The following is a 15391-nucleotide window of genomic DNA, read 5'->3' as shown; positions in this document are numbered from 1 at the left end:
TAAACCTGGTTTAGACCTGGTTTAAACCTGGTTTAGTCCTGGTTTAGACCTAGTTTAGACCTGGTTTAGACCTGGTTTAGACCTGGTTTGGTCCTAGTTTAGACCTGGTTTAGACCTGGTTTAGACCTGGTTCAGTCTTAATTTAGTCCTGGTTTAGACCTGGTTTAGACCTGGTTTAGACCTAGTTTAGACCTGGTTTAGACCTGGTTTAGACCTGGTTTGGTCCTAGTTTAGACCTGGTTTAGACCTGGTTTGGTCCTAGTTTAGACCTGGTTTAGACCTGTTTAGACCTGGTTTGTATATGATCCGTTATGTGGCTTGTATTTGTGTTTTATTTTTCTCAGCAGACAGTAGCAGACAGTATATCCAGACCTTTACCCGTGTTTAATCCTGATTACATTTTAAATTTTACGCCATAAAAACAAAAACAAAGTCTTAAATCCAGACTCTCCCCCACACAGACTCCTGTAACGCCCTTTACTTTAATAATCGAACAGACCAGACCAGTGTGGGCCTCACTGACTCCACGGCGCAGGGAGGTGAGCAGAACCGTCAGATGACCGAGTCTTTACCAAATGAAAGGAGGAGACTGTCAGAGTGTGACGTGTGACAGCAGAGTGACGACATGTTTTAATAAATCTTCACATACTCTGCTTTGGGACATTTTAAAGGGTTCTTATTATGGGATTTTCTGATTTTTGTTGTTGTTAATGTTGTTTCTTCATCACAAACAGAGCTGGAGTTGTTGTTGTTTGTTTCATTCACATGTGTTTAAAACTCACAAAACCTGCAGATTTAGAGTTTGTTTACACGAAAACGCTTGCGGGTAAAAACGACAAAATATTTGCTCAGAAGTGCCTTTTGTTTACACGGTGATGGTGTTTTTAGGGCTTAAAAATGCAAAAATCTATGACCGTCCTCCAGAGTTCACTCAGAAACACTCCACCGTAGAGTTTCCATCTACACTGCCCAAGACGCAAAACTCTGGTTACGTTCGAGTTTACGTCACATACATACAGTACACCGAAACAAACATGTCGGCTCATTTCCATGTGTCGGACCTTCAAGCTGCTCTAGCTGCTCTAATAAACTTACAGGAGGCTCCCAACAAATGTAGAGAATCTGCAGAGATACTATTAGTGAACAGAGAAGGATCTGCAATCACCTCTATCAAACTCTGGATGCACCAGGTCGTCATAGTCGAGTCAGACAGATCTGGACGAGACCTGGAGAACCAGTCGATGGTGGAACAACTTGGTGGAAGGAGAAGCTGATGAAAATGCGTGTTGTGAAAACTTCCAATGTCCAAAGATGCACTTGTTACTTTACATACAAACATATACAGTCAAATTCAAGAATAAAAAGTGAAGAGGCGATGCCACTTTTGCGTCTTCTGTTCAGACCATCTTCATATAAACGTGGACTTAGGCTGAATTCTGATCTCAAATGGAAACCATTCCACCTTGTGATATAATGCTGTAATACAGGAAGTGCTCCACTGTGTTTTTAAACTCCATAAATCAGGAGTGTCAAACTCATTTTGGTCCGGGGGCCGTATCCAACCGACTTTGATCCCAAAGGGGCCGGATCAGAAAACTCATGTCATATAAACCCCAAAAATAACAATAAGTTCAAATATTTGTGCAGAGAAACACAAATCTATTACAGAAATCTTTTTTAATTGATGAACTCTTTTTTTTTTTTTTACAAAATATTATAATATTATGAACAACCTGAAACTTTAAGAAAAATGTAATTTCAACACAATGTTTTAACATTAACTTGTATGTAAATAGGAATAAGTTCATTTTTGTTGTAAAATCCTGCACTCGGCTCCACTTTTCTCATTTTTGACATTTTTCTGATGAGGTTGTCACGGTCAACAGTCAAAACGATCGTCCTCTGGTGGGAGGGGCGACGTACAGAGACGCTGGAGACGCTGCTGTGATAAACACCACAGAAAATTAACAATATTTTAATAGAAAATATGATTAAAATATTTTAGTAGAAAATCAGCCGAGGGCCAGATTAAAGGTCTTGGAGGGCCGGATCTGGCCCCCGGGCCGTATGTTTGACACTCCTGACATAAATCTTTACTGAAATCATTTGCGTAATTTCAGACCTAGAACTGCCAATTTTTTACTGAACTAAACCTAAAAAAGTAGCTGCTGAAAACCACTAGATGACATCACAAGGTGGAACAGAGCATTTTGAGATGTAGCTGTATGTGTAAACGAAAACACACAACTCCAGGTCTGCTTTTGATGAGGAAACATGCCAAGTTTTTGAACAGTTTTAAACACATCTGTGACGTGGAAACCATTTCAGGAGACTTCATCATGAAGCTCACCGAGAGAAGGTCAAAGGTTTTTCAGCGCTGTCGACAAACCAAAGGGCGGCCGCTTTATAATTGGGCTTATTTTTATTATTTTATTGTATGATTTCAGACATGTTGCGTCATATTTCTGTTGTCTTCGGTATTTTTCTATAATACTGAAAGAAGTAAACATGAAGAGAAAACCCTGAATGAGAAGTGACTCACGCTGGTTGTTGAATCATTTAAAGAAATCGCATCATTAAAAAGACGTGAAACTCAGATCTCTTCACTGATTTTCTCCCCGTTTTTTCTTTTTCTTTCTTGCAGATACATCCAGAACTCGCAGCCGTACCTGAACAACATGACGGCGGTGGGCTGTATGATGGCCCTGGCGGCCGTCTTCCCTCTGGGCATCGACGGGCTGCACGTGCACCGGAGACAGTTCCCCGTCGTGTGCCAGGTACGAGCGAACTAAACCAGCACGAACACGCACGGGACCAGGGACGGCGGCAGGAGTTTAGGGGCCCGGGGCAAGACGTTTTAAGAAATGAATAGGGTCCAATTTTGGGGCCGTAACAACCGGGATTAACAGACCCTCCTCTGTCTGCTCCCCTGCACGAGACTAATGAGGGAGAGAAGGATGGAACTGAGAAAATATAAATACAAAAATCACAGAGACCATGAGTGTGTTTACATACACATCAGTATTATGGTTATTATCAGTGTCCCGGTTCTGTCAGTGTTCGTGTTACTGTGTTTACATGCGCACTGAGAACCCGGGACACTCATATCCACGTGTACATGATCAAATGGAGTGTCCCGGTTTCTTGACATAATCTTACAAATGCACAAGCGCAAAAATTAACTTAAATCAATTTAATAAACCAGGAAAAACACAAACCGTGAGCTGCTTTAGCATAAGAAACTCGGGAGGTTTAACCAGCGGTGAGGAGCTTCCCACAATCCACTGCACACATCAAACCCAACAGATTCTTCATTCAAATCTTCAGCATAAATAAACTCAACTTTACAACATATAAACCAGAACCACTGTAGAGCCACATCAGCCCGTTTGATCATATAATAATAATATTATAATTATATAATATAATAATAATATAATTATAATAATTATAATATTTAACACAATGTTTTAACATTAACTTGTATGTAAATATGGAATAAGACAAGGCAAGTTTATTTGTACAGCACAATTCGTACACAAAGTAATTCAAAGTGCTTTACAGAATGAAGAAATACATTAAAATCATAATAAAAACAAATCAAAACATAAATAATCATAAAAGATTAAAATTAAAAAAGAGGGACATAAATTAGGAGAGAAGAGTGCAGGAATGAAAACCTTTCAGTTATATGAACAGTTAAACAGAAATGTTTTGAGTCTGGATTTAAACAGCGTCACAGAAGAGTCTGTCTCACATGTTCAGACTGTTCCAGGTTTTAGCTGCATGAACCTGAAACTCTGACTCCCCTTGTTTAGTCGTGACTCTGGGCACCAGCAGGAGTTGGTCCCTGAGCTCCTCAGAGTGTGAGATGTTCATATGACACTAACATGTCACAGATGGACTTTGGTGCTCGGCCATGGAGACACTTGTACAAGCAGAGCTGCTTTAAAGTCTCTGAGCCACAGGAGCCAGAGCAGAGACCTGAGACCAGGACTTATGTGCTCGTACTTCCTAGTTCGAGTCAGGACCCGAGCTGCAGCGTTCTGGATGTTCTGGATGTTCTGGATGTTCTGGATGTTCTGGATGTTCTGGATGTTCTGCAGCGTCTCACAGCTCGTTTGGAGAGACCAGTGAGCAGAACATTACAGTATCTAACCTACCGGAGACAAATGCCATACAAAGTCCATTTTTCTTGGAAAATCCTGCACTCGGCTCCACTTTTCTCATTTTTGACATTTTGCTGATGAGGGTGTCATGGTCAACGTCCTTTAAGAGCGTTTGGAAAGAGACAAGTCTTCATTTGTGCTGCTCTGGTGGGAGGGGCCACGTACAGAGACACTGGAGACACTGATATGCTCAGCACCGCAGAAAATTAACAATATTTTAATAGAAAATAATTAAAATATTTTAGTAGAAAATTAGCCGAGGGCCAGATTAAAGGTCTTGGAGGGCCGGATCTGGCCCCCGGGCCGTATGTTTGACACTCCTGGTCTATGTAGTTCTCTCTGTTTTTTAGCTTTTGCTTCACCAAAACTAATAAATTTAAGCAGAGAAACTTGTAATTTGATATTTTGTGAAAGACCATGATATTATTGATAGACTTTTGATGACACGATAACAGTACATAAATTCCAATATATGATTTGAACTTTTATATATTCATAGAATCATTGAAACCTCCTGAAAGTACCTGTAGCTCACAAAAAAAATTCCAGACTTTTTATTTTTTGTTCTTTTCAGTATTTGTGTCTGAGCTGTTTTTGCCAGTTTTCTTTTCGCTCCCCGACTCGATCCCTGGAGTAATTCTGACATTTCAAAAATACTGTGATAAAGCGCCCGGTCGACTATACGCTGCAACTGTGTAAATAAACCGTCAATTATTAAAAGTATGAGGCGTTACGTAAGACGGCCTTTTCAAATTTCTCCACGACGACATGCGAAATACCAGCAGTTATATTTTTGGAGCCTTTTGGAGTTTACACTTTGGGATTTTAACTGTCTTATGTAATCTTAAGGCCGCCTCGTGTGTGTGTGTGTGTGTGTGTGTGTGTGCGTCAGTGTGACTCTGAGCTTTTCTGTCAGATCATAACCACGAAACATCAGCAACGCTACGGTAAAAGCCAAAAAAAACAGAGCGTCAGGGGCAGAGGAGTGACGGACACAGAGACACAAAATACAAACTCAGGATAAAATGAAAATAATGAGGCGACTTTATTCCTCACCGCTCATATAGTTGTAAATTTAAAACGCAGCGTCTCATCCACATTATCCATAGAAATTGGCATCCGTAAATAATGATACCAGTCCACAAAACGGCGCTGTGAATCCAGTCTGAGTCGTTCTTTAAAAGTAAAAAGGCCGGAGTAGTTCCTCACGTGTGTCTGGAATCAGCCCTGGAATCGCCAATCTCTACTGAACTTAACTTAAATATTGAAATATCAACATATCGTATTGTTTAATCTGATACAGTGTCGATATCATGGGCTGCTGTATTGCGTATTTTTAGGTATATTTTACTAAATTATTTTGTGTAAGAGCTACAGTTGTGTTGACATTTTCACAGTTCTGAATAAAATGGTCATTTTTCATTTAAACTTTGCACAAACTTAGTGGATTAATAAAGACTTTTAGTATCACAGCTACGATTTAGCCGATTTGAAATATATCGTATTGAATCGTATTGAATCGTACTGAATCGAAAGTGCACTGTATCGAAAAATGTATCGTACCGTGCCCTATATATCGAGCTATGTATGGTATCGGCAACTTTTTAAACTTACCATCCACCCGCCCGCCGGCGGGCGATTTTCCCCAAAAAAATGTTCACTCTGTATATTCACCTTCATTATTGTTTTCACTACTGTCATGCCATACATCGTTTGAAAGCTTAATTTCTCAATAAAACAACCATATCATTCATTTTATGCCGTACAACGAGCCCAAAACGCTATAACTTAAAAATTCACATCATATCAAAGAATGAGATACGCGTTTCTTACCTTTGAGCCGGTTCTGTCGGTCCAAAACGCGTTCAATCCATGAAAAGTTGTACTCAATAAGTCCATAATAATCCACAGAAAAAGAATATCAAGTTGTTTTTTCCATAAAATAATTCCATGTGGGGAAATAATCCAGAAAACCCTCGTCTGTATGAATCGATGGATACAATGATATGAAAAAAAGTTTCTCTTCTCTCCCTCCGTCCACTGCATTTCTAGCAGGTTTGCTAGCACTGTTGGGTGCGCTTGTTTTCCTCACACTCTTAGCTTCAAAATGAGACCCTCCCCGCTGTTGTCGGTGCCGTGGTTTAGGTGGGACAAGCCGCTGAAGAAGCTAACGCACTCACGTACTTCCTGGCTTTACGCACACGTCATCAGTTTGTTTACGGGAAATCTCTTCAGTCATTGGATCTTCCAGAAAGTGATTGACATATTGTTTTAGCCTATCACCAGAGCTTTCAAACGGTGGGTGGGACATTCAGATGGACTTTGAAACGGACGCTGTGTTTACAAGCGTAAGGCGAGAGGGAGACAGGGAGCAGTGCGGGCGGTGATATAGGAGGCAGATCTTCCACTTGGAGGACAATTTTGGCTACTTTTAGTTTTTTTTTCTTGAGAAAACATGCCTAAAGCTCAGAAGAATTAGTATTATAATAATAACAATTATTATTAAATTTGGCAATCTTGTGCCGAATTGTCATTTTGTTTACACAAAGGCTCACAGCATCAAAACCCTTTGTCCTAGAGATCTGAAATTCTACACAGTTGTTGCCAACAACTTGAACAATGAGTGTAGTGAGTCACAAATGCCTAGCATGAAGTATGACCAAGCTAAGGCCTTTATTTTTTTCAATTTTTTTTTCGAAGCAAAAAAAATACACAATTTTTTTAAAAAAATTTTTAATTGACTGTACTGTAGGTTAGGCAGCACTCACAGTCTTCATGTACATATCTACAGAAACTAGAAGGCCTAAGCTTTAAAATGGTGCCTCACACAAGCATGTGGGTTCTAAGGTTTTCTTTTAATAAGCTATGGCATTTGGGTATGTAGTGCTATTGTGCACACGCCAAAATGAGGTGGGTGGTAACAGGTTAATGATACCCAGCCCTAATGAACTAAAGGTAGAAGGAGTTCTAAACTTTAAAAATACGACTAGATGACATCACAAGGTGGAACAGAGCATTTTGAGCTCAGAACACACAAATCCTGGTCTGTTTTTGAGGAGGTAGCAGCATTATAACGTCACAAGAGTCAGTTTTGTGTAATATAGAACGTTTTGTGTAACAGAATTGCACGCAGAACGAAGAAAACAGAGAAATAACGGAGCAAAAGAAAATATACACACGCGCTGCAAGAGTTCGTAAATACTGTGTACTGTATAAATATAAAATGTGGTTCCCTGTTGCCGTGACGACCAAGGGACCCATTGCATCAGTAGCACAGGCAGCGTGTGTGTGTGTGTTTGAGAGGTCGTGATGTACAGTTCACAAGAGAAGAGGAAGAGGAGAAGAGGAAGCGGAGAAGGAGGACAAAGAGGAGGAGAAAGAAAGGGAGGAATAAAAGGAAGAGGAAGAAGCAGAGGATGAAGAGGAGTAGGAGAGACTGACTGTTGTGACATGTGACGCCGCTCCACAAACACACAAACACGTCCACTGTCACACGCGTCCTGTAGGGGGAGAACCTGAGCAAGAAACCGTCTCCCCGCTGAGAGGAACAAATCAGATCACCGACTGGAGACAGAGATCCGGCTGTGAGGGAGAGAGATTTTCAGTCAAAATTACCGCAATCTGCATTTAAATTAAAGACGAGGTATTAAGCAAAATCAATTTCTCCGAGCTTTCTACCGTGTTATAACGCTGCCTCATCAAAAACATGCCATGAAGAGGTTATTTTACAGTGGTTCCTCGTTGATCGTGGAGGTTACGGTCTAAAAATATCCCGCAATAAGTGAAATCCGCGAAGTAGTCAGCTTTATATTTTACAATTATTCTATCTGTTTTAAGTCTGTAAAACCCCTCACCACACACTTTATACACTTTTCTCACACAGGACAGCTACAGTTCCTTCTTAAAACTCATTGCTGCTGTCGTCCTTTTGCTATTTTCCTTCTTCTTTACGTAACGAACCGAAGATTCATTTATTCCGAAGTGCTCCACTGTGTTTTTATACTCCGCACACTTGGCTGAGTTTGACCTTTCCTTTTTTTCAGTCCTATCCATACCAGTTTCGTCCACAATAGGGCTGGTATCATCAAGAAGTTGCCGATACGATACATACCTTGATACATAGGCCACGATACGATACATATCTCGATTTCGGTTCGATACGATATTTACGATATACGATATTTCAAATCAGTTTGATACAGTTCAATTGGTCCTGAGGCCCAGAGAGAGAAGCTTTTACCCAAACTACAAACACAGTCTTTTAACCCTTCTCCTCAGGTGAAAAACCTGGGCGTCATTTTTGACTCTGAGCTGACTTTTATCCCACACATTAAGAACATCACAAAAATTGTTTTTTATCACCTAAAAAACATAGCCAGAGTCCGCCCCATTCTCTCTCGGGCCAACACAGAGACGCTGATGCTTTTATCACCAGTCCAATAGACGACTGTAATGCCCTGCTCTCTGCTCTTCCCCCGCATTTCTCTTGGGTTGGAAATGCTTTTACTGGGACTGTTTTTAATCACTGTAAAGCACTTTGTGTTGCATTTTGTATGAAAAGTGCTTTATAAATAAAGTTTGATTTGATTTGATAAAAGTTTGATTTGAATAAAAAATAAGGCTAAATCATGGCTGTGACACTAAGGCTACGTTCAGACTGCAGCCTGAAGTGACCCAAATCAGATTTTTTGGCCCCTATGTTCCTGTATCTGATCTTTTAATGTCAGTCTGAACCACACAGATCCGTTTTTTTTCAAATGTGACCCAGGACACTTGGATATGTGCTCCTGACACCGATACATATCTGATCTTTTGACATGTGACTTATACCAAAGAGGTTGGCTATTGTGCGATAACAAGCACCTGTTGCAAGCCAATACAGCCCAACGCCGGCGCTTTTACTCACGGAAATAAGCCGCCAAAGATGTGTTTCCTCCCGCGAGAGTGGCACAAGTAGACGCTCACAAATGTACACAAACGTTCTTCTCGTCATACAAAAACTGTTAATGAACTCTGTGTGACTGAAGTGAAGCACATCACCACTCACCACTCTTGGCTCCGTCTCCACATCCACACGTTCCTTTCAACAGACGTCGCTGCCGCTGTCCCACAAAACACCACGACCAAAAACCTCGTCCTTCTCCTTCTCAATCTCCTCCTTAAAACAAGTAAGTTGTTCATGTTCTGGCTCCGGTACGAGAGGAACTTTAAAATCTCCAGGTGCTCGATGCTGCGTCCATGTTTGGACAACTTCTGTAAACACAGAGACGCTCGCTGCGGTTGACGTCGTCGTGTCTCCAGTGTCACATGTGGGACACTTTTGGACCGTTTAATGTTCACACTGGAGTCACATACAAGTCACATTTAATTGGAAATGTGAACGACCTCGCAAAAACATCGGATTTCACAAAAAAATCGGAATTGAGCGTTAAGCCCTGCAGTCTGAACGTAGCCTAAAAGTCTTTGTTAAACCACTTCTTGTTCAAAGTTCATATGAAACGCAAACACACATCATCAAAACAGTAAAAAAAATATCAAAATCTCTTGGCGATATATCGATACAGCAGCCCACGATATCGATACTGTATCATCACATTAAACGATACGATATATTGATATTTTGATATTTTTGCACACGTCTCGTCCACATTGTTGCCTACATTTTGAGTTTAGACACCAGATAATCTTTTTCACGTTGCATTTTATGTTGTCACTATTCTAACATTCAACGTTTGTCCAGTGAAAATGACAATAAAGTAGTTGAAATACGACAATAACTTGAAGAAAGGTTTTGTTTTTTTATCTGGTGTGTTGAGTGCGCGGGGCTCCTCAGGTCAGCTCCATTGTCCCGCTGATTCTTTAGAGTATCTGGCTCCTGTTCATTAGCGAGCGGGGGATGGAGCGTGAGATTGGCCCTCCACACAATGGCGGTCAACGCGGCGGTCAGACCAGGTGAAGTGATCCGATACGGCTCCATTCTTCTGCTCGCTGTGGTCAGGAGCTGTGACGTACGACCAGTCCGACCACATCCAGTTTACAAACTCACAGAATGTTTCCTGTAATGCTGTTTGACGAAGTGGAATTGACTCTCGTGAGCTTTAAGTCGTGTTCGAATGTTCTTACGTCCTCAAAAACAGACCTGGAGCTGTGTTTTGTTTCATTCACACGTGTTTGAGTAACTTTTTATTCCACTTTGTGATGTCAAGTTCAGTTCAGTAGAGGATTGGCAATACGTGCATCATGAATTTTGGACTTCCATTCATTGTTTGTTTTCCCAGTGGGATGTGAATCCGTGTATCATTCGTTCATTCGTTTTTCAATATAAAACCAAAAAATAAGAAAACGAAAAAACAACAGTTTTCTTCGCTATTTGTCTCCAAAACCAAAATGAAAAAAACGGATAACGATTCGTTTTTTCAGTTTTCGATTTTGTGTTTTAAATGAAGAATGGAAAAAACGGATAACGGCCGTTTCCCGTTTACGTGACTTCAGTGACTGCGATGCCGAACTTTTGCACCGGGTACGGACTGAACTAGGACTGATCCAGGTCCAAGACCAGACCGGGACTAGAGCGGGACCAGAGCCAGACCAGGACCAGAGCGGACTCCAAGCTTTGACTCTGAGCCTCCGCGGGGTCCAAGCCTCAGCTTCGAGCTCCGGCCCTGTCGTGGGCTCTGAGCCTCCGATCTGGTCTCGGTCTTGTCTCTTAGCGTTCTGGTCCCGGTCTGATCCCGGACTGATCCCAGACCTGGTCCATTTGAACCAAAAGCTCTTAGTTCGGTTCGTTTTCGTTGGTGTGAAAGCGTCAGTTGGATCTTTGCACCACCTCAGAACCAGCCGCAGTTCTAGAGCAGCCCGTCCGGACCTGTAGTCCACAGCGCATTCTCACTTTCCCCGCACGGAACCAGCGCAGAGACGATGACACGGAACCGCTCGGACCGCTGGTCTCGGTCTCAGTCTCACTCTGATCCCGCTCTGGTCTCGGACCTGGATCAGTCCTAGTTCAGCCCGTATGCGGTGCAAAAGTTCGGCATCGCAGTCACTGAAGTCACGTAAACGGGAAACGGCCGTTATCCGTTTTTTCCATTCTTCATTTAAACACAAAATCGAAAACTGAAAAAACGAATCGTTATCCTTTTTTCATTTTGGTTTTGGAGACAAATAGTGAAGAAAACTGTTGTTTTTTCGTTTTCTTATTTTTGGTTTTATATTGAAAAACAAATGAACGAATGATACACGGATTGATGTGCTATTGTCAAAGTCGATATTTTCAAGTCTTTTGAACCGTATCGCTTTTGTTTCTGGTTCTGATGTTGTCATATTTTAGTTTTGGAATTCGGACATCGTAATTGTGTGGTTGTTGGATCCTAACAGCGGAAAACGGCTCGAGAAACGGGCTTCAGAAGTTTGAGATCACCATAAATGCAAAAGGGAATCAGATGTGTGTGACTGCAAACCTCTGTTCAAACTGTTTCCCTTCCCAATTGAAAATTTAATTGAATTGAAAAATAGTGAAAGGTGAAGGCGATGGGCAGGATTGATCCACAGGAAGGGCCAAAAAGGAAACATTTGGCTGCCGAAGAAATCATCCCGAGTTTGCAGTGAACATTTTGTATGTGCAGCGCCAACAAAGTGGGATCCCATTTGCTAAGCGAGAGTTACAGAAGAATACAACTTTTTTTAGAGAGAAATGTTGAATAAATGCAGTATGTAACTAAAATATTATCATTTGAATAATGGTGATTTCAATATTGACCAAAAATAATCATGATTTTTTCCATAATTGAGCAGCTTTAATTTGTGTGTTAATCTCCTAAGACCCGAACTCTTGCATGACTTCATTGATTTTTCAAAACAAAAAATTAAATTTTTACATTTTTACATGATGCAGTTTGTGAGAAACATTATGTCCACATACGACTTAAAAAAAAAATGATTTCATGTTTTAATTATTTGGATGGAAAACAATAAAGTCACAACTGAATAATGATTTGCAAAAACTATTTATTAAGAGCCTGAACAAACCAAAATGTGGGTGCCAGGTCTTAGGATGTTACAGCATTGTGTAACTTTTTGGTCGGGGGTCCGTCACCTTCTTGTTTCTATGGAGATTTCATCGCTCTGCCTGGAATGTTCCACAGTGTGACATTAAACAGATCGACTTCACATTTATTCAATTACAGGTGGTTTTACAGCTCAAAACCACCTGGAAAAACAGACATTCTGACTGTGAGTGGGGTCACCTCTCCACAGATCTGACCTGTAACTTTGTCTGGTTTGGTCTCCGTGAAGAACGAAAGGTTTAAAGCCATACTGCGAAACATTCCAGACAAAGCAATAACATCTCCATGGAGACAATGCACCTTTAATTAAACGTATAAATGAAACAAAACACAACAAACGTGTATTATTGGTTCTTTAAATATGGTAACGGTGAGGCCCAAACAGGAGTGCGTTGCCCAAAGGCACCTTGCAGTTCTCTTGTAATAACTTTGCATTCAAACTTTACCACAGTTGGATTTATCAGAGTGAAAAGCTTTCATTTCTCTGGCCCCCAATCACCAGAATGATTTAATCCCCGTTATTATTTTATTGCCGTGTTAATTATGTGCAGACTTTTTAATCAAATGTCAAAGCTGTGATTAGGAACGCGTCTCCTCTCCTGATTTACACACCGCTGCTCCGCCGCTCCGCCGCTCCTCTGGACTACACACCACAAGAAAGACAGAGAGACAGAGAGAAAGAGAGAGAGAGAGAGAGAGAGAGAGAGAGAGAGAGAGAGAGAGAGAGAGAGAGAGAGAGAGCGTTTGAAGGTGACCTCAAAGATATTACATGGACTAAGAAAGAACGAGAGAAAAAGAGAGATGCACACACGGTGACACAGACGGAGAGAAAGAGACACAGAGAGAAAGAGAGAGAAAGAGAAGTGCCAAGCAGTGAGAGAGAAAGAGACTGAGAGAGAGAAGAGTGAGATAGAGAGAGAGAGAAAGAGAGAGAAAAGCGAGACAGAGAGAGTGAGAGAGAGAGAGAGAGAGAAGAGTGAGATAGAGAGAGAGAGAGAGAAAGAGTGTGAGAGATAGAGAGAGAGAGAGAGAAGAGAGAGAAGAGTGAGATAGAGAGAGAGAGAGAGAGGAAAGAGTGTGAGAGAGAGAGAGTGAGAGAGAGACAGAGAGAGAAGAGTGAGATAGAGAGAGAGAGAGAAAAGCGAGAAAGAGTGTGAGAGAGAGAGTGAGAAAAAGAAGAGTGAGACAGAGAGAGAAGAGTGAGACAGAGAGAGAGAGAGAAAGAGAGAAAAGAGAGAAAGAGAGTGTGAGAGAGAGAGAGTGAGAAAAAGAAGAGTGAGATAGAGAGAAAGAAGAGTGTGAGAGAGAGAGAGAGAGAGAAAGAGAGAGAGAGAGAGAGAGAGAGAAGAGTGAGACAGAGAGAAAGAGAGAAGAGAGAGAAGAGTGAGATAGAGAGAGAGAGAAAAGCGAGAAAGAGTGTGAGAGAGAGAGAGAGAAGAGAGAGAAGAGTGAGATAGAGAGAGAAAAAGCGAGAAAGAGTGTGAGAGAGAGAGTGAGAGAAAGAAGAGTGAGAAGAGAGAAAGAAGAGTGAGACAGAGAGAGAGAGAGAGACAGAGAGAGAGAGAGAAAAGCGAGAAAGAGTGTGAGAGAGAGAGTGAGAAAAAGAAGAGTGAGACAGAGAGAAAGAAGAGTGTGAGAGAGAGGAGAAAGAGTGAGGGAGAGACAGAGAGGGAGAATGAGCCAAAAAGAGAGATGCACACACGGTGACACAGACAGAGAGAAAGAGACACACACAAAAGAGAAGAATGAGACAGAGAGAGAGATACACAGAGAGAGAGAGAGAAAGATACACACAGATAGAGAAAGAGTGAGAGAGAAGCACAAGGCAGTGAGAGAGAAAGAGTGAGACAGAGAGAGAAAAAGAGAGTGTGAGAAAAAGAAAAATGAGACAGACAGTGAGACAGAGAGAGAGAAAGAGTGAGAGAGAAGTGCAAGACAGTGAGAGAAAGAAAGTTAGAGAGAGAAGAATGAGACAGAGAGAGAGAGAGAGTGACAGAGAGAAGAGTGAGAGAGAGAGAGAAAGAGAGAGCGTTTGAAGGTGACCCCAAAGATACTAAATAGACCAAGAAAGAGAAAGAGAGAGAGACACACCACAATACAGACAGAGAGAAAGACACACATACACTGAGAAAGAGATAAAGAGAGACATACAGAGAGAGAGAAGAGCAAGGCAGAGAGAGAGAGATAAACATACAGACAGAGAGAGGGAGACAGAGAGAGAGAAAGAGAGAGACGCAGAGAGTGACACACACACAGAGAGACGGGTGGGGGGAGGGGAAGAGGACAGAGAGAGAGAGAGAGAGATACAGAGAGAGAGAGCGTTTGAAGGTGACCTCAAAGATATTACATGGACTAAGAAAGAACGAGAGAAAAAGAGAGACTCATACAGCGACACAGACAGAGAGAAAGAGACACACACACAGAGAGAGAGAAAGAAACACAGAGAGAAAGAGAGAGAAAGAGAAAGAGAAGTGCCAAGCAGTGAGAGAGAAAGAGACTGAGAGAGAGAAGAGTGAGATAGAGAGAGAGAGAAAGAGAGAGAAAAGCGAGACAGAGAGAGAGAAAGAGTGTGAGAGAGAGAGAGTGAGAAAAAGAAGAGTGAGATAGAGAGAAAGAAGAGTGTGTGAGAGAGAGAGAGAAGAGTGAGACAGAGAGAGAAAGAGAGAAGAGAGAGAAGAGTGAGATAGAGAGAGAAAGAGAGAAGAGTGAGATAGAGAGAGAGAAAAAAGCGAGAAAGAGTGTGAGAGAGAGAGTGAGAAAAAGAAGAGTGAGATAGAGAGAGAGAAGAGTGAGAGAGACAGAGAGAGAGAGAGAGAGAAGAGAGAGAAGAGTGAGATAGAGAGAGAGAGAGAGAAGAGTGAGATAGAGAGAGAAAGAGAGAAGAGTGAGATAGAGAGAGAAAGAGAGAAGAGTGAGATAGAGAGAGAGAGAGAAAAGCGAGAAAGAGTGTGAGAGAGAGAGTGAGAAAAAGAAGAGTGAGATAGAGAGAAAGAAGAGTGTGAGAGTGAGAGAAAGAGTGAGAGAGAGACAGAGAGAGCGTTTGAAGGTGACCCCAAAGATACTAAATAGACCAAGAAAGAGAAAGAGACACACCACAATAAGAAAGAGATAAAGAGAGACATACAGAGAGAGAGAGAAGAGCAAGGCAGAGAGAGAGAT

General features: G+C 41.5%; 1 protein-coding gene across 1 annotated transcript in view; it reads left to right on the top strand.

Moving 5' to 3' along the window:
• gabbr1b (gamma-aminobutyric acid (GABA) B receptor, 1b) overlaps positions 1 to 15391 on the top strand; it is a 654324-nt gene that overhangs the window by 573963 nt on the left and 64970 nt on the right. Inside the window, exon 16 of the mRNA XM_055157144.1 lies at positions 2645 to 2777. Within this exon, the coding sequence (XP_055013119.1) occupies positions 2645 to 2777 (133 nt within the window). The remainder of the gene's footprint in view (positions 1 to 2644; positions 2778 to 15391) is intronic.

Source organism: Boleophthalmus pectinirostris, unplaced genomic scaffold (assembly GCF_026225935.1).
Source record: "Boleophthalmus pectinirostris isolate CB_2022bp ecotype Guang Dong unplaced genomic scaffold, ASM2622593v1 HiC_scaffold_21, whole genome shotgun sequence".
Taxonomy (NCBI): Eukaryota; Metazoa; Chordata; class Actinopteri; order Gobiiformes; family Gobiidae; genus Boleophthalmus; species Boleophthalmus pectinirostris.
Note: the sequence above shows the minus strand (reverse complement) of the source record. Positions and strands in the feature narration are given on the sequence as shown.